This window comes from Anas platyrhynchos, chromosome 5 (assembly GCF_047663525.1).
Source record: "Anas platyrhynchos isolate ZD024472 breed Pekin duck chromosome 5, IASCAAS_PekinDuck_T2T, whole genome shotgun sequence".
NCBI classification, from domain to species: Eukaryota; Metazoa; Chordata; class Aves; order Anseriformes; family Anatidae; genus Anas; species Anas platyrhynchos.
The window spans coordinates 28,930,357-28,954,009 of NC_092591.1; the positions used below are offsets into that span (position 1 = coordinate 28,930,357).

At 48.6% G+C, this 23,653-nt stretch overlaps 2 protein-coding genes and 1 long non-coding RNA gene across 4 annotated transcripts in view; 2 read left to right on the top strand and 1 right to left on the bottom strand.

The window, feature by feature from the left end:
- Nucleotides 1–8,411: 8,411 nt before the first annotated feature.
- On the bottom strand, nucleotides 8,412–10,233 carry CDKN1C (cyclin dependent kinase inhibitor 1C). Its single transcript, XM_038180273.2, has 3 exons — nucleotides 9,464–10,233; nucleotides 9,221–9,347; nucleotides 8,412–9,121 (listed from the first exon to the last, which is right to left on the bottom strand). The coding sequence occupies exons 1-2, from the start codon at nucleotides 10,212–10,214 to the stop codon at nucleotides 9,226–9,228; spliced, it is 873 nt and encodes a 290-aa protein (XP_038036201.2). The 5' UTR covers nucleotides 10,215–10,233; the 3' UTR covers nucleotides 8,412–9,121; nucleotides 9,221–9,225.
- Nucleotides 10,234–10,363: 130 nt separating this feature from the next.
- Nucleotides 10,364–18,792, top strand: LOC106017168 (uncharacterized). Its single transcript, XR_005266234.2, has 5 exons — nucleotides 10,364–11,656; nucleotides 11,954–12,074; nucleotides 14,009–14,636; nucleotides 14,708–14,965; nucleotides 17,844–18,792. It is a non-coding gene; the product is annotated as an uncharacterized lncRNA (long non-coding RNA).
- Nucleotides 18,793–21,705: 2,913 nt separating this feature from the next.
- The window catches only part of SLC67A1 (solute carrier family 67 member 1), a 56,689-nt gene continuing 54,741 nt past the window's right edge, over nucleotides 21,706–23,653 (top strand). The window contains exon 1 of one of the 2 annotated variants that reach the window (XM_013099802.5): nucleotides 21,706–22,512. In XM_013099802.5, the coding sequence (XP_012955256.2) occupies nucleotides 22,384–22,512 (129 nt within the window). In that variant the 5' untranslated portion in view covers nucleotides 21,706–22,383. The remainder of the gene's footprint in view (nucleotides 22,513–23,653) is intronic. The other variant, XM_013099801.5, reaches the window with a different exon arrangement.

Sequence of the window (23,653 nt, forward strand, 5' to 3'; positions counted from 1 at the left end):
TGGTTATCACTTTCCCCAGGAGAGAAAACCGATTAATTTTTGCAATACACCTTCAAACGGCCCTATCCCTCATCCCCCGGATTTCACTAAGCAGCATCTGGAAGCGAATCCATCCCCAAATGTGTGTGTGCCCCCCCGGCACAGCAGCGCTGGGGGCCGTGCCCCCCCAGCCGCTATTAAGCGCCTATTACAGCGGGGGGACACGGGCAAGGTGCGGATTTAAATGCAGCCCCCCCCTCCTCCCCCCCCCCCAACGCAGACAATTTTGATGAGTGGGTTTTTGTCCGGATGGTTTGTAATGGTGCCTGTTTTGGGGTGTCCCGGGGGGTCCGGGAAGCTTTAATTCGCTCACAAAGGCTCATTTGCAGGTCAATGCCATGGCACACTCGCCTCTCCCCTTTGCCTAAATCTCCTTTTGTTCCTCATCGCCTGCTCCTCATGCCAGATGGCCGCGGAAAATGCTAATTTTCTCTCCCTCTCTCCCTTTTTTTTTTTTTTTTTTTTTTTTGCATTTAATTGCGGCCCTTTGCAGATGGGGGCCGCGGAGTGTGTGCTTCATTCAAATGAGGTTTGCTTTTTGGTTTCCAGGCACGTTTCTAAAAGTCCGATCCGAGTCAGGCAGGGATTAGTTTGACAGGGAAGTGATCAGATTAAAATCCCTGCCTGAGCTCGGCCTCCCCGCTCCCTCCCTTCGCAGCCCTGCTCCGTCCTGCCAGCCAAAAATGGGCAAAAATAGAAAAAAAAACGGGGGAAAAAAGGGCAAAGCCTTCTCCTCCTTGAGTGATTTGGAGTGAAATCAGCCCAAATCCAGGCAGGAAAATCCATCTTATTGGGGAGATGGGAAAATGAGCTTTCCTCACCATCAGTAGGTTGGTAAAGATGGATTGGGGCTGAAAATCATAGGATTGGTCACGTTGGATAAGCCCTTGAAGGTCATTGAGTCCAAGAGTCCACCTGGCCTGAGTGCCACCACTAAGCTGTGTCCCTTATCATCCCCTCTTTTGCGATTTTCCTCCCCAAAAACCAGCGTTGGTGTGGGTGGGATGCAGGTGCCACCGGTGGCCTGATGGCTGAGAGGGCACCGGGCAGTGTGGGATGGGGACCAGGACTGGGCACAGCTCCCCCCCCTAAGCCTGCAGGGGAAGAGGGAGGTGTATGTTAAGTCATATTAGGGTTAGAAAAGTCTTAAAAGCTGCTTGACAGTGCAGAGAGACAAAATTATCACACGGATTATCATTTTGTGCTCATTTACAGGCCTATGCTTTATTTTTTCCTTATGGTCAGTTTGTTAGAGCAAGATGCTAACTGTTCCCTTGCTGACTTCAGAGCAAATTAGCCAACTGCTTTGCCTTAATTACCCGTGGTTATCTGGCTTAATTAAAGCCAGCCCACAAATGCTGACCCAGGTGTGCTGTGTGCTGGCAAACTGTAGGCACCTGGAGCTGCTCTGGAACAAGGGGCTGCTCTCAGGTATTATAAATATATAAATATGTGTGTATGCACACAATCAGGATTTTTAAGCTTTTGAGGTTTGGATAATATACACAGTGGGGTTTTTTTTGGTGCTTAAGAAAACTGCCCATTAAACCAAGAATTACTCATTGTGATTCACTTGTTCCTTAAGAGAGAAATTTCAGGCATCGGTTCTGGGACTGTGGGGTAAGGAGCTGTGATGCTTTTTTTTTTTTTTTTTTGCTTTTTTTTTTTTTTTTTACCAGGTAGGGTCTGAGTAAAGATCTGAGTAATTGCATGTGTGTGTGTGTGTGTACGTGTGTGCAGATCTCTTTTTGCTTCTGTCACTGCTAGGGAATCGTAGCTCTGGACTGACCTGAGCTGGTGTAAGCGAACAACTGCATTGCACGGGGTGTTGGTGCTTGACAACTCATAGTGAGTAGGTGGAAGCAGGCATTCCCCTTGGGATGACTAGCAAAAAATAAAAGTACATTTACTGTGGACAAAGACTTAGCCCTAGTATCCCTTAGATCTTTAGTAATTATTTCTCTTTCCCGTTTTTTTTTTTTTTCCATTACTTTTAAATTCAAGTTGGGGAGGGGCAAATCCCATATATTCTGGCTTTCTGTTTAAGTTAGATTTGTTTCTCTAAGAATTCAAGAACATTTATTTGCTTAAAGGCTTGCCAGTAAAAAGGCCCCAGGTCTAATCCCCTTTCTGCTACACACCACTGAAACTTAGGAAACTCTTTGCCTATTGACTTCTTCACGTGGAAACCGATCCGCTGAAAGCAAAAAGAAACCATTTCTTGGAGGGGGGGGAGAAAAACCTCTGAAAGTCTGTTTTGAAGAAGTCGTCGTCCTTGGCCTGTGTAGTAGCAGCAGAAGCAAAGGCTTTTTGATCCTCAGATTTGTAAACTTGTAGACATAATAATGCCATTTCTCTAGTGTTAGCAGGTGTCCTGTCTGGAAGTTGCTGCCTCAGCCTCCAGCAGAGCTGGGAATTAGAAAATTGTCTGTCTTTCCTGAACCGTGAAGTGCTGCTCTTAAATAAAGGCCAGGTCAGATGTTAAAGGGACATTCTTGTCTTCTGAAGCCGAAATAATCTACAGTCACGTCGAGAAATGAAGGCATCCTCCTCCCAAAATGGTCAACCTCTTTATCTGCCATTATATTCCGCAGGGTCAAGAAAAACTCTGTCCATGCGGATGTTTTGCAGTATTTCTCCTCAGGCTGTACTCATCCTGCCTCTGTACAGCTGAATTTCAGGGGAATACAGTACCTGGGGAAGGCTTTTTTTTTTTTCTTCCCTGTTGTCCTTCCTGTGTCTCTGACAGAACAGTTCAGTGAATACAGATCAAGCTTCAATATAAATTCTGTTTTCTCTCTGCTCATTAATAGATCTCAGATGAAGCCTTTTTTTATTATATTTGGTAAGATTAACAGGCTAAAGAGAATTTTGTAGCAAGTCCTCAAAAATCTTACAGGCAGGCATAAAACACACCCCCCTCAGCACGTCTTCTTTTAATTTGCAGCTAATTCCCTCTGATAAGGTGCCTTTGCACTTTTTTATGGGTATTTGGTAAAAGTGATTTTATGGAAGTTATCCCCAAATATCTCTCCAATTCGCCCCAAAAAGATGGTTGCTGCTGCCTGGAAGTGTGTTAGACCAGACAGCAAGCACAAACTGCAGCTTTTATTTTATTTACACTGTAAAAAGGCTGCTTCTTGGAGAAGTGCCCTAGCTTGGGAGCGATGCTGATGGGAAGAAGGGCTTCCTGCTTGCTGCTGGGGTTCCCCCTACTATGCACTGGAAGGGGGGTGTGAAATTTGGCAGAGGGGTGGGCTTTGTGTCAGGGACGTGCCTCTTGCCACCCCTGTGCAAATTAAATAACAGTGTTTCCCCCCCAGTGCTGTCAAACCCTGCAATACTCGGTAACCTGCTGCACTCCTTGGGCTTGGGCACCCAGCTGGGGTTAAGATCTGACTCTGCCACTGATTTTTATGGGTGATTCAGGGAAAAATCACTTCATGGCTTTGTTTCAGATCCCAGACTGTGGAAGAAAACCAGCACTCACTGCTCTCCCTGATGCTTGTAGGAGCTTTAAGGTGAGCATTGCTGGGTGCATCCCTAGTCTTTGGCACACAGAGCTTAACCTTGCACTGCCAAAGTCTTCACTGATAACATGCCTCCAGCACTGTGCCTCCTGGATATATTTTAACTGGTTGAAAGCATTTTAAACTGGCCAGACTGGTGGCATCGCTGAGGTCTGACATCAGGTGTAAAATGCAAAACACAAAATTCTGGCTAAAGCTACAAAAGGTTTGGTTTTAGCACAAAATATGGGCATCCCTCTTTGGAATAATATGTATCCTGGCTTGTTTGGTTAGTGAAACAAAAATGGGTTTAGCCTAAGGATGGGGGGGCAGGGGAGAGACCCCCAGAAGTTCACAGAAGATTTTGGTACTACCTTTGTGAGAGAGCAAAACCTGCAAGCTGTCACCCAAAGCTTTGAGGACCCACAGGTGGTGGATGGGATGCTGCACAGCCTAAGTAGAGCTGAGGCTGTGCTAACTAGAGCCACCTTTGAAAACTTCTTGAATGAAAGTCCAAGGGAAAACAGACTTTGCTAAACCAATTACCCTCGAATGTATGAAAACAACTTAATTCATGCTCATTGTTTTCCGGAGTGAACTGCTGTAGGACTTGTTTCCTTGTGTGTCTTGAGCTGCCTAATGTGACCCAAACAGGGGCTTCCCTGTGTTTTTTTTAATGTAAAAATGGGACCAGTTGGTGTTGGTGAATTTGTTGTGGGGGCCATTTGGGGGTTCATTTGTTTGTGTTTGAGGTGAAAGGCTTGCATGTATGTTGTCACAAAGTGGCATGCAGGCAGGGCTGCATGCTCCTGTCCCTCTTGTCCAATAACACTCCAAAATATCTGGGATCAAAGCATCTTCCTTCTCAGAAAAACCTCTTTGCCTCACATCATGGATGGGCACAGAGAAGAGTTCCCAGGGTTACTGTTGTGGAAAGGGTGGTAGGAGCCGGAGTCTGGTGTCGTGGTGCTGCATGTGCGTGATTTTGGGAGATCGTCCCAGTCCCTGCCTCAAGAGTCAGTGGGGATGGGGGACAACCTGTGGCAGAGTGAAAAGCCTTGTCAAAGCTCATGTAGTGATTTCTGAGTGTTAAAGACTGGGGGGGGGGAGGGGAGAGGGGAGAGAGACGTTAAATGTTTTTAGGTTTCTTTTTTAGGTGGCACCTGAGAAATGCTCTGAGGTGCTGCAGAGCAGGGCTGAACTTTAAACGTGGCATTTGCTGCCACATATGACACAAGAGGATGGGTGAGCGATGCTCAGGGCTGCAGGAAGGAAAACCGGGAACGGCAAGGACCAGGGAAGACTTTGGCTCTGCCCCCTTGTGTCTGTGCATGATGATAAAATCTTTTTAATTAAATGATCGCACTGAGTGCACAGGGTGAACGGTGCTCGCTTAATGAGCAGTTGCTCAGTTTGGCTTTTTCTCTCCATTCAATGGACAGTGCTGGGTCTTATTAACTTCGCACTGTTCAAGCCCTGCCCAAAGACATTAATAATTTCCCTGCTGGATTTATTTTGTGCAGCTCGTTGTAGTATTGGAGTGCTTTTCAAACACGAATGGATTAATATATAAGCTGTGAGTGCTGTTATCTCTATTTAATGATGGGGAACCAACATAAAGAGAGATGGAAGTGAATAATTGAGTTCTGGTCTGAGATGCTCCATAGCCAACCATTTCCAAGCTCTCCTCTTCATGTAGCCAAAAACACATGCGGAGCCTAAACCAGCCTTAGCCCTGCTTCTGCTCCACCTGCACCCGCTTACCCCAACCCCCATGCTGCACAGTGCTGTCCCTGCGTCCCCACAGCTTGGGTCCCCATGACACCGCGGATGCAGATGTGAGGCTGCACGACTGCTGGTTTCCAATCTTCCTGGAACAGAGGCTTGGCTTTGCTGACAGGGGATAGGGCTCCAAAACTGTGTTTGTCCTGTGCCTATGAATTAGAGCTATTTTTAATCTTGTAGCCAGGCCTGCTTAAGAGGTTTTATGGCCTCTGCAGCTCTTCAAACTGCCTAGCATCTTCCTTTCTCCTCTGTTCAGTAAGTGTTAACCAGAATAACAGATATAATTCTATCCTTTCATCTTACAAAGATTTTGGGATCGTGTTTGGGTCTGGTTTGTTCTGAAAGCATGTACAGAACAGTTCTGAGGGGGTACAGGCTGTTGGCAGGGAGGCATGTATGAATGTGTACCTATATGCATGCACTACTACTTTCTGGTTCTCTGCTTAAATGTGGTCAATTCAATTTCTTCACCCCCTCACGTGTGTCCTTTGCCCAGATCTACTAAGCAAAGACAACCAGTTGTAAGTGAATTAAGCATTTAGTGGATCTATTTTATTTCTATACTCGAATGTAGGAAATTATGCTTTAAAAATTACCATTTTCCCCCATCCTGTTACCTACACCTCATGCTCATTAGAGACAAATATTTGCTCAAGAAGTGGAAAGCAGCTTTTTTGTTTATTCTAAGTGATAATAGAACAAGTTTTGGCCCAGAAAGAAAAGTCGTGGCTAGGCAGGAGAATGATTCCCAGCGTCAACCATATGTTGCATTCATCTAACTGAAGTGGCTTAATTACTGGTAGATGTTGCTGCGCTCATAAAGATAGCGCCAAGCTTTCTGCCAAGGTTGTTTGCTGATAATTGCATTTCCTGGGGGTAAAGGGGGTCCAAAAGACTTTCCCCTGATGAGTTTCCCTTTCAGTCTCCTGCTTAGGTAGGCACCACGGGGTTTGCATTGGGAGATGCTTGCCTGAAACAAAGCTCTGGAGGTCTCGCAGCGTTAAAGCTCCTGTCTTGGAAGTGCAGCAGCAGTCTCCCAAATGTGCAGCTTTCATCCCCTGGAGAGGTAGCAGTGGTTTGGGGTAGGTTATTCCTCTGAGAGCATAGCTGGCTTCAGCCTAGGATGGAAGCAGCTCAGATATAGACCTGTCTTTTTGTAGCTGCAATGAGCTGCAAGCTCGCTCCTTCTAGACCCTTGATATCTTGCATCCTTTCCAAAAAATACCCCCATCGTGAAATCCAAAGTGGGATTTGGGATTTCTCACTCAAGGGTAAGTGGGCTGGCCGTAACAACGGGCAGCCTCCCTCCGCTTCTGCCTATGCATTCTCATGATAAAGGGCACTTTAAAGCCCCTCTGACAATGAATGAGTCCTAGTTAAATATTTCAAGAACTTCTTTACATGGTTTCCTCTGATGCATGTACTGTTGAGACATCTGTCTTCAGTACTAATAAAGTAGTCTAGATTTAAAATGAACTTCATTGGATTGCTTTGAAACTATAGGCACATATGGTTCATAATTAGCTGGATATCTCTTATAGTTAAATGATTTTTTCCCCCCTCTCTCTCTCTCTCTGTCGCCCATTCGCATCAATAATAGAAGCAAACAAAGTTCCAATTGTTCCCTGTTGCGGGACATTATGTGCCTGAATAAATGGATGTTGGCTGTGTCTACATGGATTTGCCATATGGCTACAAAGGCCGAAAGAATAGGGGCAGTGTGCTTTGTGCCGGGGCGAGGCGGGCTGGGTGGAGCAGGGTGCGGGGCAGCCGCACACCTTCCTGCCCCGCATCCCATGGGGCTGGGCTCAGGCACCAGAGCTCCTCGCCTGGCCCGACGGCCCCCTGCCCATTCTGCTGGGATGCTCCGGGGACACCTCGGCACGGCTCCTGCGGCCGAGGTATTTGGGAGCTCAGAGCGGGGATTTTTTCATTGCAGAAAGTCCTATTATGAGTGGGGGGCTGGGACAATGGAGGTCCCAAAGGCACCTGCTTTCATGAAAGCGAGAGAAAAGCCCATAAATCCTGGAGGATCCAGCTGCCTCACTCCGGGTATTGTTGGCTTTCAGAAGGAAAGGGAAAAGCTATTTTTCTTTTCAAAGAGGGGGGAAAATCGTATTGAGGCAGCGGCCACTGATGCGGGCGCGTAAAATAATCCCGTTCTGATTAAGCGATCACGGAGCTGGAGGTAATCAATGTTACTTTTACAGCCGGGAGCGTTTCGTGGCCGTGACGGGGGGGCAAAGGCGAGCTCTGCGGGGGCCAGGGAGCACTGATGCGGGTTAAACCCTCGCCCTTCTTCTCCTGGCTGCCCCCCCTCTCATCCCCCCCAGCTCCGTGAAATAGCATCATTGCGCAGCTCCTAGGGCTTAAAAGGGATAAATCCAGCCAGCCGCTGCCCTCCTTTGCTCTCCAGCACCACCTGCGGCCAGGATCGGGCCCCCTGCGGGTGGTTGCCCCCCCCACCCCCCAGCATGGGGCTCAGGGCGCGTGCCCAGGGTGCCCCCCATGAGCTGCACAGGAGTGCGTAGCTGTGCCAGCACCAGGTGCTGTGCTCATGTGTTTTGCCTGGTGGCTGTTCTGCTCCCCACTTACACATATAGCTGGAATCACAGGATTTTCCTCAAAATTAATGCTGGGCTTAGACCAGAGGAATGGGGAAGCTTTTTCCTACAGTAGCCTGGGGTGGGGACATGCAGATTGCAAGGGTTGCCCGGTACAGAGCCTGCTGAGGGGCTGTGCCCACCCCATTCCCCCCCCCCCCCCTTAGTGTGGGGCAGTCCCACACCCTGGAGGGGTCTTGGGGCCAGCTTTGGCAAGAGGAGAAGGGAAAAACAAGTGTAGAAAGGCTGAATTTGGGGCTTCTATGGGTGCATGTTCCCTACCTCACTTTGTTAACTCCAGCAGCGCTAACACATGTGTGTTCACAAGCCACCAACTCCTTTCCTTCAGCAACTGGGGGCAGCTTTGAGCACAGGGGGTGTGGATGCAGCCACAATGCATGGAGCAACACGGGCTTGGGCCCCACTGATCACAGCCACCCCCCCGGGACATCTGCACAGCACACACCAAGCAGCATTGCAAGGGTTTCCTGGATTTTTTTTATTATTACTATTTGAAGTTGTGGCATTATTTGCAATGACAGTGGTACAAACCAGCTCAGGAACCATTGAAACAGTTTTGTATTCAAGTAAAGTCTAAAAAATGTTTTGATTTCATAACTACATCTTGTGAATGCAAAAAAAAAAAAATCCCACTATAAAAATAAATTTACATTTTGTAAATAACAAAAGCAAATATAGTGCCCTTTGGCTTAACCAAAAGAAAAAAAAAAAAAACGACTATTGGATGTCAACCAGTTATCAACATTTCTGACATAAATAGAAAATATAAGTTAGTATAACTCTTAAAAAACGTTTTTGTACAAATATACACTTGCTTTTTTCTTTTTTTTTTCCTCCACCTTTTCTTTTTTTTTTTCCTTGCACTGAGAGCTCAGAGATTAAACATTTCATATAAGTGACTTTTAAAGCTTTACACTTTCGACCAGTGTACTCACATTAGGCATAATACATTTCTATATAGAACGTAATACATTGCACAGTTGTACGGTAACACTGCTCCGTGCGCGGCCGGGCGCTGCGCCTGCGGCTCCGGCTCCGCTCCGGTTTCGCTCCGGCTCCGCTCCGGGGCCCGGGCCGGGCGGGGGGGCCCCAGTTGGCCGTGCCTGGGGGGCGCCTCGCCCCCGGGGCTGCGCGCCTGTCCCGTGGGTGCCGTAGTGCAAAAATCTATGGGGGGGACGGGGAAAAAAAAAATTATGATGGGGTAAGAAAATTAATAGGAAGCCCCCTCCCGAGCATCATCCTCCCCCCACGGGTGCTCCTCACCTGGCTCACCGGAGCCGCTTGCGGGGGGTCTGCTCAGCCGGCACGGCGGCGGGGGGGGACGCGCAGCCGGGGGGGTGCTCGGCCGCTGCCTTGGGCTGCGCCGGCCGTTTCCTCCTGGCGAAGAAATCTGGAGGGGGGGGACGTCGAGAGAGGGGGCGTCAGCGAGGCGGAGGGGGTACACCGGGGGGAAAAAAAAAAAGGTGGGGGAACCCGACTCCCCGCTCCCCCCGTCGGGGCACGCACCTGTGATGCGGGTGGCGGGGCTGCTCCGTCTGACGGCGCGGCGGCGGGGAGCGGGGGGCGCAGCACGGTTCTCCCGGCTCAGCCGCCCCCCCGACGCCCCCGAAGCCCCCTTGCCGGCGGCGGGGGGCGACGGTGCCGGGGGAGCCCGGCGCAGGGGGACCCGACGGCGCCCCACCTGCAGGGTCTCCCGGTAGAAAGCGGGCACGGCGCTGCCTTCCACCTCCTCCCACCGCAAGCGGCCGGGCGCGGGGGGCAGCGGGGTGTCGGTGTGGAAGTTGTAGTCCCAGCGGCGCTGGTCGGCCTCGCCCATCTCCCGCAGGCGGCTCCGCAGCTCCCGGCCCAGCTCCTCGTGGTCCACCGGCCCGAAGAGGCTCCTGCAGACGGCGCTGCGGTCGTGGCCGGCCAGCAGCGCCCGTCGGGCCGCCAGGCGCTCCAGGGCCGGGGGGCCGGAGAGATGCACGTCGGCCATGGGTGCGTGGAGGGGGGGGTGCGTGGCTGGCTGGCTGCGTGGGGGCCCCCCGCCGCTCCTCCTCGCCGCCCGTCCCGTCGCGTCGCGTCCCGCAGCCCTGTCTCCCCGCCTCTGAGCCCCTTCCCCCGGCCGCCTCGCTTTTAAACCCCGCTCCCCTCGAGGCCGAGCAAAACACCCATTAGCAGCACGGCGTTGCCCTGCCAGCAGCCCGCCGCGATTGGCGGCGGCCCCCCCGCCGCCCCCCCGGCCCCCGACGGCAGCCCTCCTGCCCGCGCCCTCCATTGGCTGCGCCGGGCAGCGCCGCTCCGCCGCCGGCCGCATTGGCCCGGCCCGGCCCGGCCCCGCCGCATCGGCCCGGGGGGGGCGGCCCCGGCGCTGGCCCGGCCCCGGGGGGGCGGCCGCGGAGCTCCCCGCCCGCCGCCGCCGCCTTTGTCTGCCGCCGGCCGCGGCTCCGCCGCCGCCTCCCCGGCGATTTTCGGGCTTGTTTTTATCCCCTCCCTCCTGCCTTGCCAGCCCGGAGGGGGGGGGTGTGTGTATGTCTGTGGCATCATCGTTATGTTTCAGCCTTTTTACTTTTTTAATTATTATTTTTTTTTCTTTTCCCCGAGGGGACGTTTTGCAGCATCCGTAGGGCGCGGGGGGGGGGGAAGGGGGGAGGACAGCGGGACCGCTGCCGGCTCGGGGTTTTTATTACGCTGCTGCAAAACAAAGCGGGATGCTTGCAGATCTCAAAACAAGCTGAGGGCTATTTTTAAAAATAGGACTGCTCGGCTGCATGGAAGTAATAAGTCGCAGCCTCGCTGAATAGAAATACATGAAAACCACAGCATTTTCCTCTCCTAACTTTTAAACCCACATAATACATGTTTGTTCACTGCAGATGAACTAATCTCGCTATTGTGTTGCCACGGATCAGCTGGCTTGCACTTCACATTTTCTGCAGGTCACTGCAGTCATTGCCTTTTGTTGTTTTGGGATGGGGGAGTGCAAAAGGAAGGGGGGGGCAGAGGGAGCATGATCGGACACGGTGCCAAGACTGGGCTTGGAGCACCATCATCGGAGGCTTGGTGCCGCGGTGAGCTTCTCTGCAAGCAAGGAGGGAAGATAAGTACCCAAGATGCCCTTTGCCCTTTGCTCCTCTGCACTGTTTTCCCCATGTCTGTGGCCATTGCCAACCACATCTTAAGCCCCACTCCCAAGGAGTGGCAGGGCCCAGTGGTGCCCCCTGTTTGGGACCCGTGGTGTCCCCAGTTTGGGACCCATGAGGCCAGGGAGGGGTCTTTCAGCACCCAGGCTTTGAAATGTCACAGCAAGCTTGGTCTCCCAACATCATTTCTGATGTCTGTGGGGGCAGGAGGGCTCTCAGGCAGAGCTCTGTAGGTCTATAGCTTTGCAGTGGTGAGAAGATTACACCACAAACATGTTCAGGGTGCAGGTCCTCTGGGCACGCTTTGGTTTGTGGGTCATGCCCCAGGTCACTCACTTCACAGCTCGGTAGCACAGGTGCTTTAGAACAGGTGAAGGCATTTATCCTTTTTAAGATAGCTGTTTGGGTGTGTCTCAACAGGTAGTCTTGGTTTCTTGTGTGAGGCAGACTGATGTGGAAGTACCACCACAGTGTCCTTCCTGAAGTGGCCCCCAGGAGGTCTCCTGGCCCAAGGGATGTCACCCAAGCAGCTCCCAAGAAGGCCCTTGTGGTGGCTCCGTGTCTGAATGGGTGGTAGGTGAGTGTGGATCAGCGAGGGTCAGGCCAGGGCAAGAAGAGAAGGCAAGGAACCATGCTACTGTGACAAGGGAGTGTGTTGGCCATGGCACCATGTCCAGCTGAGCCACCTCTCCCCACCCCAAGGGGCGGGCTGGGTTTAGAAATAAACTGCACAGAGCGGGAAACCTGATGAAAAAGTGCTCTCTATTCAAGTCGGAGCAAAATGGTGGTGGTCAGGTCCCTGCAGACAGGAGCTCTTTGTGAGGAGCCCTTGCTAACCTGCTGTGGTCCTCCTGGACGCCTTTCCTGTTTTCAGCTTCCTCGGTTTTATGCATTCCTGTGACAGAGGCTGAGCGAGCAAACTTCCCTGCTATTTGCAAGATGTGGGCGTGCGCTCTGAAAACCTTCGTCTCGGGCCTTCCAAAGCATTTTCGGAGGTTAGCCAATATTTACGTAGCGCTCGAGGGATGCGAGGAGCTCTGCTTTAGCAGGAAAGTGTTTGCAGGGGTTACCACGGGTGGGAGGCCACTTTGCCTTCCAGCTCACCTGGGAGGTAATGCAGGTCGAGTTCAAGGTTTTAGTGTCTGGTGGACTAAAATCTTCCTCATTCCTGGTGCTCTCCATCTCTTTGATGTGATTTTATTTATTTATTTGTGTGTGTGTGTGTGTGTCTGGTAATATGACATTGGTGGTGACAATGGGGGGGACTTTGTGCTTTCAGCTGCCATTTCTGGCAGTGTCTGAGCTTATCTTCTGCATGGAAGATGAGCATCTAGCTTGTGCAAGAAGGGAGCGCTGTCTGCACAGAGATGTGGTGTAAATTTAGTGAGTTTGTGAACTTTAAGGCCAGAGGGATATGGTATGAGCCACTAGATGAGCAGTTTGCCCAACATGAGCCACAAAGCCTTACCCAAGGGCCCATTCACTTCTTTGGAAATTCCCGCTCCAGTGTAGAGTGGAGGAGTCATCGTTATGCTTAGAACAATGCCCTGTAAGAATGAAGCATTTTTGCTCAAAAAGGCCGATTAGCTCTGCATACCCAGAACCATATCTGCTGATGTTGGAGAAAACAATGATTTGAGTATGTACTCCTGCTGGCTGCTCTGTTTAGGATGGTGAGGGAAGGAAAGCGAGCTCCTTTATGGCTTGTATATCATTGCAAGGATTGTGACTGCAGGAGGTTTACTGTGTTTGTTCCTGTTTGGAAGGAGTCCAGGGTGGCCGTCAGAGCCAGGGCCGAGGTTGCTGCCTTGGCAGATAGGGGAGGAAAGGTCCTCATGCTGCAAAGCGAGTGAGAAGCAAGTGAGCCCATTGAGTGATGTTAAGGTGTTAGTAAAGTAACAAATCAGAGACTTCCTGTAATGTCATTCTGGCAGGGCTGGTGATTGTAGAGCTGCAGTTTAACTTCTTCACAGTAGAGGGGTGGTGGAAGCAAACACATCCCCATGACACTCCTCCATCTGCTGGAGTCTCAGCATCTCCTGCATGAACGGTCCAGTTCTTGAAGTACTGCCAGACAAACAGACCCAGGTTCTGGGTTCAAGGCTTCTACTTTGGTCCCATCTCAGTTCCTTAAACAGAGCTTTGTCCTATACACCTAACAATGGTTAACTCAGAATTAATTTAGTGCAGTCTAAATGTACTCGCTTTACTTCAGGAGCTGTTGCATATGATAATGGTTCTAGCAGAGATGCAGAGCAGTAAACACTAGTACTTTATCACCCATGCAATTCTCTTTTACTGTGCATGTGATCACATGTGGTTTGCAGTTTTGCATTTATACCAGTGGCAATTTTGTGTGGTACTTTGGAGTCCTGCTTAAATAAGCCACAACTGAAGTTCAAGCCAGTGCAGGCTGTCAAGGCTTCTGCTCTGGGCTCTTTTACCATCTAAGCGACCTTTTGAATTATTAAAGCCCACATACATTCAGAACAGCAATAAAAAGTCAAGTTATTTGATTTGATAGCTAGGCAAAAACATGCTAGTTCAGGGGTTAAAACGTGGGTGGATAATTTGAACAAAACCCTGAAAAAATGCTGAAAAAATGGTTTTGTTCAGTTTAGATTGCTTCATGTTCCTTGATGAATTTTCAGAAAAGCGCTTTATTTTATTTAATTTTACTTAATTCCCCCCTTCCCTCTCCCCCACTTTTTATTTTTTTTTATTTCTTCTTGGCTCTGGGAAGAAGCTAGCCTTGCTGTACTGCTGCCCCTTTGCTTTTCATAGTGGATCCATGGTAATAGCACTCTCAGAATAGCTTTTTGGGTCTCTTCCAACTAGGGATATTTTATGCTTCTATAGGTTGTTTCTTATTCCTGTACTGGGGGAGGGCCTGTTACCCCAGTTTTATTTTCAATGTACTGTTTCTTAGGTGAATGCTACATCGATGCTGGCAGTTGTGCATGACTGCTGAAGGAGATCGCTCATGGCCTCAGCTCCTGCAGGAAGTACCTGATCCAAAAAAACAAGCCCAGGAAGAGCAGGAGGCACATCAGGAGTATCCTCAGATGGATCCCAGCCACATCTAAAGGAAACAAAACCTACATTAAAAAAAATAATAATAATAAAATTAAAAAAAAAAAATCCCAGCCCTGGAAGATGCAGCCTGACCGTGCCCGGGCTGGCCCCGATGCACGGGGCAATGGTGCCCTCTAATGTCGGCCGGCCCGGCAGAGCCGCCCGCTGCCCCCCGGCGATGCCAGGTGCCCGGGTGGGCTCTGGAAGGGGCTGCGGGTCTTAAATCCGTCAGGAGTGTGGGGAACTGCCAGGGTACCAAAATGCATGGCAGCCAAATTCACCCGCATCTAGGTTTCGCAGGTTTTTCCGAGCCCGTTTGACTCCTTGGCAAGACCTCTGGATGGGAGACTGCCTTCAGCTCAAGCTGTGAAAATGAGGTTAAGGTGCACATCGTCCAGCTCCCCAGGCTGGGTTCCCTCTTGTTTGCCGCTCCCTCAGATCCCTGTGATGGGTTGTGAGATAGCCTGCAATGACGCAGCGAGGTGAGATAATTCCCCCCACCCCCTGGCCTCCCGTATGCAATTCTTTAATTAATTTATCTCCTCGCCTACAGCTTTACATTTGTGTTCAGCATAGTAACTTTCTGAAGACACGGCACTGAAGCTTTCCCTAATCTCAAGAAGTGATCGTTTTGTAATCTGCCTCGTGGATTCCTGGTGTTAACGTTGCTGCAGGCTCTGAACAAGGACCAAGTACAACACAGCCGGCGGTGAACCTGCAAGGGAGTGGGTTGGTGGGCTCCCGGGGGGAGTCCATCACATTCCTCCTGCAGCCAGTCTAACTGTACGGAGGCTGCCCTGCCCGCAGTACGGTATGTGTTCAGATAGGGCAGGGAGTTAATTGTAGCTGGCATAGCACTATAAACACGCTTATGTCATGTTGTAATTGGCTCTTGGTGAAACAGCTTCACAAAGGTGCAATCAAAGGTAGGCTTTTGCCCCGATGCTAGTAGGTATCTTGCTGTCCTCCAGCAGGCAGCTTTGCCAGCATGAGCATTACGATTCTCTTGGTCAAGTCACACAGTAACATATTCTGCACAGAGTCTCCCCATGTTGTTTAAAGTCAAAGAGAGAATCTTATCTCCAACACAAGCATGGTTTCTGTCCTGGGAAGAACATAAATGAGCCCTGATTATTTATAAATAAGCATGTGCCCTGCACAGCAAAGCCTGTGCGTACAGTGGCACATGGTGGCATTTCAGACTGACGTGGTACAAATACTTAGAGCATGAACCATGTTCTCAAACATTGCCATAACTGAGTGAGTCAGAAACAAATGTGTTTGCTAACAGCAAAAGCAGCAGAGGAGCTGGATGCAAAAGACTGAAGGAAAAAGTCCCAATAGCAAATTTGATCTAGGTCCTTTCTTCTTGGCGTACCACAAGCACTGAGCCAGTCCATGGTTTCTGAGGGTGCTTCCAGCAAGGGGGATGCAGTGGTGGCTTCATTTGTGTGGAGCTGGATGGATTTTTGGCAAATGATTTATTGCTGAGGCTCAGGAGGAGTATAATCCTTCATGCTGTCCTGGCTGTGTTGGGCAGAGAGGAGTGGAAATGATTAAATCCTTCTTGTTTCATCTTGACGGTTAGGAGGAGAGAGTCTGGGCAGCATTGCAGAGGAGATTGGTGTCCCTTTGAATAGGAATCTCCAGCACCTGGTCAACACAGGAAGGCAGTGGGAATTTCCTCCTAGCACCCTCCCTTACAGGGACTAACAGAGATAATCCTACTGCTGTCTGCTTGGGCATTAGGAAAACAAGCTGGCCACTTGTTGCAGCAGCACCTTTTTTCTTTGTTTCAAATACCTGAGTATTGGCAAAATGCTCTGGTCCCACCACTGCTTTGGCATGGCCAGTGCTGAACCTGCTTGGACTGCAAATTTGCAGGGTTTGCTTCATTTCTGGGAAAGGCCTATGATGGGTCCTAGTTTTAGTGCATGGAGACTTTTATGTTGAGAATCGTGTGCTCTGGAAAATGACTGTGTGAAGCAGAGAGCATAGCTCCAGGTGAGCTACTCTTGTGCTATTCCAGCCCTCTCCAACAGCATGCAAAGTTTGCTCTGATTCTGCACAAATAAGAAAATCTCTTTCAGCGGGCCTAGTGCTGTTTCTAACTTCTGAAGAAGTTCTGAAGAACTGCTGTAAGCAATGAGCCCAAAGTTATGTTGATTTCTTTTTGTGTTGGGCAAATTCGAGCTGAGGGAGGGTGGGAAGGCCAGGAGGAAACAGTGAAGGGTCTCCAAAGTCTTCCTGTGGTTTGAACTGAAACATAGTGGAGAAACCATACCTCTTGTATCCCTAGCTAAAATCAAAATTGTGAGTGTTATCCCCAGGCAGAGCTGGCTACAGCTTCTATGCCTGGTATAGGTGATGTGAGCCTGGCTGGCAAAATACAAACACTGCTGGTGTCTGGCCACCTCGGGAGATGTCACCATCTCTAAGCTGCTGATAAATCCAGCCCTGCATGCTTACGGATAACCCTCCTCCCTTGTCCTGCCTTGTCCATGTGTGAGCAGTGAACGTCTGCACTGTAGGGTTGTCCAACCCACAGAGCAGAAGGAGCTGGGCACCGGGCAGCCGCCCCCTTTTCTCCACATCCCAAGGAATCTTCACGGAGGTCTGGAGACCTCATGGAGAAACCAGCCAGAGGAATGGGAGGGGATGCACATCTCCCCTGGCCCACGAGCAGATAGGGGCTTGTCTGGGAATGTAGCACAGACCCTCCTCTGTGCAGGGAAACCATGGTCGGGATGTACAAGGTTTTACAGACACATGCTTTGCAGCTCTCTAATTGCCTTGTGCAGAAACATACATTAGCAGGAACATTAAATACACATCCGTGTTTTGTTTGTGCTGGGTATAGCTTAGTTGGACGGCTAACCAACAGAGAGATTTTTGTTACATTGTGTTGCTGGTGGTCTCTCAAATGCCTGAGAGTTATAAATCAGGCAATTGTTTGATTCTGACACAGGAAAATGTTTTGGTAAATGCAGGAGGCTCAAGACTAGCTGAAAATGTCTCAGGCTCCCATTGTTTGCAGAATGTAATGTGTGCAGAGGAAATCTACAGCATTCCTGTGACAAACCGCAACAAGAAGCTTCATACAGCCCAAATCATTTACAATTCTCATATAAATTATAATGGCTTAAATGTTATTTAAATGATAAACAGCTTTTGCATTCCAGACATTGCTGTGATTCCAGAAGGTGGCTGTATAATACCAGTTGAATGAAACATTGCATATTGAGGGCTGAACGTGAGGCTTTATTTGCCTGTATCCGTTTTTGTCACATCTAGCATGTTCTTTGGATGAGGACCTTGGACTCCCAAAGTACTGTGTGTATCTTGGAGAGTGGGGCTCCATCCATTATCCAGCAGCGAGCTGTCTGGAGGTCGGTCACGCCAACGTGCCTGTAGGCTGAAGACACAACCCCAGAGAGAGCAGAAGTGTCCATCATTCCTGGCCATCCCCAGGGGCACCACTGGGGGACATCACCCCTTGCCCAGGAGGGACAGACCCATTGAGAGACCCCATGGGCTGCAGCACTCACCCGGCCTAGGATTTCAGTGTGGGAGGAGTCTTTTTTTCTGTTTTTTTTTTTTTTTTTTTTTTTTTTTTTTTTTCTTGCTGATTCCTCAGTAACTCAGTATGACAGACCGCTGCAGACTGGTGGCATTTGCTATCTTTTCAGGCTTTCACTTGGAGGAGTAGGTTGGTGGCTGATCTCCAGATTTGGCCAGCACCCCTTCTCTTTAGGAGCAGCTGACTGAAACTCAAGGGCTCTCCATTCCCCCAGGAGAGATTTGGGGGCAGAGATGGGCCATGGCAGCACCTGGGAGAAGACTGTCCCAGCAAGGTCCTGCTGGAGCTGGTAAGACTGGATGGGTGCAAAGAGCTGAGAGTTTTCATCCTATTTGGTCATGTTATTCTTGGTGTGACTCTCCTGAATTCAGGCTGTGGTATTTTTTCCAAAACCCTTCTACAGTTGACAAAGTCTTTACCCCATGCGCTTGTTTGGAGGTCAGATTCCAGCATTCAGAAATGTTCTCTTCTGGTTTAATTTATCCAGAGTATGAGAGAGGCAGTTTCTACTGCCCTGTGGTTAAGCAGCAGGACTGGCGTCCAAAGGATGATCAAATCTGATTCCAGCCTCTTCCACAGACTTCCTCTGATTTCAGACCAGCCATCACACCCTGCTGGCTGTTAGTATCCCATCTGCAAGGCAAGGAGGATCCAATTCTTTTCCCTCATCCAAGTCTGGAGCTCTTTTTGTGTTTGCAAGGCACCAGACGGGGCCTTGGTATTAGATGGAGCTTTGGGACTTTACCATTAAAAAGTCAGTAATAACCAGCCCTATTTCAGATAAAATGTGATTTGCAGTTTAATACGCTAAGTAACAAAGACTTTACCAAAAGAATGAACAATGGGCTTTTTCCATTTCACAAAATAATTTGCCAGGCAGAATAAGCACACCAGCATTTTTATAAAAACAAATTATAAATAATTGCTTTTTGCAATTTAATACACACATAGAAAGAGCCAAAGGAGTTCTGCAGCCACTGGGAATCTGATTTCATTGCCGATTTGGACTGTCTCCGTAGTTTTTATGAAAATCCCTGAAGACTGTGCTATTTTGTAAACTAAACATGGCCTTTTTTTTTTTTTTTTTTTTTTTTTTTTGCTGGCCATGTGGATTCTTTTTCCATTCATTAGTAAGCTGCTTTTTTTTTTTTTTTTTTTTTTTTTTTTTTTTTGTGAACAATTAAACAAAAGAATAAATCAGTCAACAAGCATGGGACATAATAATTCTGGCTGTCCTGGGCCATATACACTCTTATTTGCTCAACAGTATAAATCTTTCAGCAGACTACAGATGAGCCCATTGCACTTGGGGGTGGGGAAAGGAGGGATGTCCCGATGCACTGAGCAACACCAGCCTGTGGAGCACCTTGGGTTCTCATCAGGAGAGCATTTCTTGACCAGAAGCATTGTGGTCTCCTTCCTGGGCTGCTCCTACAATGCAGGTGGGTTCAGAGGTATTTGGGAATTGCTTCAGGGTATTGGTTCCTTCTCTTCTCCCATGCTTTGGACATAATGGTTCCCAGGGGGTCGTGTTTCCATAAGGGTTCTTGTTTGGTTGGTTGTTTTTTGTTGTTGTTGTTCTGTAGGAGAATTTGACTCATCCCACTGTTTTTTTTATTTTGATTTGTTTTTTCTTTCTCATAGAGGGAGAGCTCACATTGACAGACAATTTGATGCCTGAGAGATGCCTATCACTGCTGGCTAGCACTTCTGTGCCCCTTAAATGCTCTTTTGAGGCTGTAAATCTTTTTCTGACAGGTAAATCCCACCCAGAGCACTTCATGTAATTCCAGGTCATATTAACCTTCCTCTGTCAGAAAACTCAATCTGATGGAAGGATCCAGGACTCATTTCCTCACAATTTACCCTTTTTCAACCAATATTTTCAACTGCTGGTGTTGCTGTGGGTGGGTTTCCCCTCTCCATGTACTTCTAGCTGGCCTTGCTTCCCATCTCCAGTGATTTGAGAAAGATTTCTGCCCAAGTAACATAAACACTTAGTCTTTACCATTTTTTAAAAGATGTTCTCAGGTTTCTCACTCTATTTTTCCACAGATCACCAGATAAATAGGCCTCAGGAAAGCTATACCAGGGAGGGCAACTATAAATACTTCAAAATGTTGAGAATAAGTGTCAAGACTTAATGCATAGCTAATAGCCTAATCTGCAGTTTAATCACAAGACCTTTACATTTATCTCCTCACTTGCTTTCAGCGCAGTCTCCCTGGGATATCTGTCCATTTAAAGTTTATTTATGATACCCAAGAAAATTAATCTGCTATTCATAATGTATTCCTCCCCATTTTTAAAATTAAACTTTGTTCTTTAAATATGACTTGTCAGTGGCTGAGTGCTACATGGGGTGTAAATCCACCGCTAATCTAAAAAGTGCCTTTACCTTAAAATGCAACGCCAGCCTACACCACCCATTATATCATTATCATTACAGATACAGACGAGCTGCCCCCCCGCTGGATAAATCCCCTGGGCAGGATGAGGCTCATCTGTGGAGGGAGCGGGCATTTGATGGAGAGAGGCTGCATGTGCAAGTCATTGCTTTAGTGGGATCTGTTTTCAGTTGCTGCTGAGACAAACTTACCAGTCAAAATATTGCAGCTTTTCAAGTCCAAGTCAGCAACATTTCCTGTAAGCAGTGTTTTACATTGTATTTGCGTGAGTCGCTTTTGTGATTGTCTCAAAACCTCGGTAAAGAGAGCTCTGTCATTAATTTTACTCTTCTATTCAATGCTGGCGATTTGTACATTGTGCCTGTCCAGTGCAAACCAGGAAGTTTTATTTGACAATGTTGCTGCTGTGCTGCAGGAAACCCAAAGAGCAGAAAAAGCCATTGTTCTGTGCTTAGATGAACTCAATGCCAGGCACCAATCCTTTGCTAAATTGGGATGCACTCTGGGTAACCTTCCTTCTTCAGTAACAGATATGACTCCTAAACTGCCCCAAGCTGGGTCTGCTCGAGTGGTCGCAGTGGTATAGGAACGTCACTCCTTAAAAGTGCTTTTTCACTTGCTCCAAATGTGTTTGCAGAAGGTTGTTCCTGGGCAGCCTCCAGCACTATGGCACCAGCCCCTGGTGAATCATTAATCTCTTGGCCTTCCCCTCACTCACCGGGAGTCAGAGCCCAACAGCCTTCCCCAAATCACCAGGCTCTGCGGAGTAAGAAACTGCCCAGATGTCTCACAGCTCCTTCTCCCTGGGCTTAGCTAGACACCTGGCAGCCCTGAGATCTGCTCCACGTGCAAGCCAGCAAAGGTACGTATTTGTCTCTGGATTCAGCCTTTGTGGTGAGTTAAGTCTCCGTTTCCACACAGAGGTGCTCCTCAACAAGCAGCTGGTTGATGTGCTCAGTGATAGAGCCTCAAACCAGAAGGTCTGCAAGAAATGTGAGAATGTGAGAGCTGGACTGACCAAAGCCTTAAGAATTTCAAGAAGTCAAACGTTCACTTGTGTATGTGCTAGGAAAACAAACAAACAAACAAAAAAAAAACAACAGAGCTGAGCCAGTTTGTTTAAGCAGGACAGTGGACGAGGTCTCCTGAGGTCCCTTCCCAGCAACAGCCCCACGATTCTACAAATTCAGGGTGCTGGGATCTCTGTTTTCTGTTCCTCTTTAAAATACCAATAATGCTCAACCAGACCCCCAGGCTTTAGCAAGTAAGCAAACAAATAAAACCGGAAGCAGACAAGCAAGGAAACAAACAAACAACAACAACAACAACAACAAAACCCTAAGCACTCAAGCAAGCAAGCAAATAAACATAACCCCCAAAGGACAAATGTGTCTTGTTTGTTTATTTTAATCTTCCAGTTTGCAGTCAGCCTCCTAATTAGTGTGGATTTAATACATTTTTAAAAATTTATTTATGTTTTGGTTTTGGCTAGTAATTTGTAGTCTGAGTGGAGTCATATGTGAACATTTCCTAGCTCAGGCTCTCTATAAATTTTTACCACCTGGTGCAGTGGGGAGAAAAGGTTCAGCTGGAGATCCTGGTAAAAACAACTGGAGCTGCATGTAAGAGTGGTGTTTGGCTAGGATCTATGTAAATATATTGCTGGAAGTATGAGGACTTGGAGACAGCCACTTTGCTGTGAGCTTCACTTGAAACCTCCAGAAATGAAACCTAAGTGCTTTCCATGAAGGATAAAACCAGTCATCTCTTCTGAGCCACCAGAGATAATGGAAGTGAAAGAAGTGAAGGAGTTAAAGAGCTGAAGGCTTTGTCACATGCTCTCGGTTGGGGCAATGTCCACTTTTACCCTGCTGGGGTTCTCAAGCCAGTCTTTGCTGTGATGGTCCTCTGAGCAATGCCTACCTGGGACAAGGCTGAAGAATGAGATCAGTGGCTCAATAAGTGGTTGCCTTTGATCCTGCCTGAGAAGTAAATGAAAGAAAGGAGGATAAAAAAAAAAAAAAAAAAAAAGGAAAGAAAATCCCTGCCGATCTGACTCAGCATATTTCACACTGTTAAGCTTTGAACTGTAAACACAGCATTTGTACCTTTTGTATACTCCACGTTCCCAGCCAGGACGCACCTTGGTACCACTTTTCAGCCCAGCAGCCTGCAGTAAGTCACCCCTTGAGCACTGCGAGTGAAAAAGCCACCTCGGGAGGTGAGGAGGAAGCCTGGAGGATGAAGAGTGAGACACAGGGGGAGAGCAAGCACATGGGAGAGCTCAAGAGGGGACAAGTCATCCTTGTCACCTACCTGATAGCAACCATAGAGCTGACCTTCGTGTTCATGCAGCTTGGAGTCATGCCTGTGAGTATGGGTTGCTGGGTTTTATGGCACTTCTTACCTTCAGTGCCAATTGTGAAGTCTTCTAGCAAAGTCAGAAGGGACTTTTCTAGAAGAAAAAAGAGGAAAGTATATTCCTATCTAGTAGGCAAGCTGTGACTGTATTCAGGGTGTGCAGCTGCTTTATTGTACTGCAGTAACACCTAGAGCCCTTTCCCGGTCTGAGAGCCCTGCTTGAGGCTGATGTCTCCTGGCTGTTTTTGCTAGGGTGGGACCTGGGAGTGGTGAGAGACCCAACAAGCTGTCAGGAGGGCTCAGAGGTAGGTTTTCTGACAGCATTATGCTCTCACCGCAGGGCAAACTGCCAGCAGTGAGGAGTAAGCGTGGCTTGAAACAGTAGGAGCTCTTGGATGTGGCTGAGCTAAGCAGAAGGATAAGAGAAGGGGTGGAGGGACAGAAGCTGTGGGTGGTGCTGAGTGGACAAAGGAGTGCATCAGTATCTCCTGTGGATAGCAGAGATGCTGCCACAACCACAGAGAAGGGAGCAGCAATGGTCAAAATATGGCTTGTTGGAAAGGAGATACCAAGTGCAGTCCCCATCTCTCCAGGCCCTGTATTTTGTGTGTCTTTTTTCCATACTCATCCACTTCCTGGTGTTTCTTTCCAATCTGTGAGTTCCTGGATCCATGACATAGCTGTCCGTCCTTGTCTCTGGTCAGTCCATGCTTTCTGTTACATCTCTGCTGCATTTGTGCCTCCAGAGGCAAACTGCTCTCTCCTTCCAGGACCAAGACAACCCCATGGTGTCCTGAGCCTGTAGGCTGGGAGTGTTTATTTGTGGTGGCTCTTCAGGGTTTGCATCTCTTTTCTTTTTGTGGGCATCCCATGCAGACCAAAGGCCACGTTTTTGCCCATATGTTGCTTGCTTTGTTAAACAACATCTCCAAGACCTGGGTGCTGGGTCTGCAGACAGGAGAAGGCTGGTTAGTGCCTACCTCATCCCTGTGTGCAGAGCCTGAATGGTAAAGGGTCTGCCTCAGGTTTGGCTGTGTTGGACCACACATGTAAAAAGTGATTCAGATCCGACACCTGGTTCTAAACTGATGGTTTTGATCACATCCTGCTTATTTTCATCAGCAGATGATATGGGCTAGAGGCTTTGTAT

What these genes read in the sequence shown, in the direction of transcription:
- CDKN1C (XM_038180273.2), bottom strand. Translation starts at nt 10,214, where the DNA reads ATGGAGGGCGCGGGCAGGAGGGCTGCCGTCGGGGGCCGGGGGGGCGGC. An exon ending in CCCCGCCACCCGCATCACAG is followed by an intron (nt 9,348 to 9,463) that starts GTGCGTGCCCCG and finishes CCCCCCCTCCAG; the next exon opens with ATTTCTTCGCCAGGAGGAAA.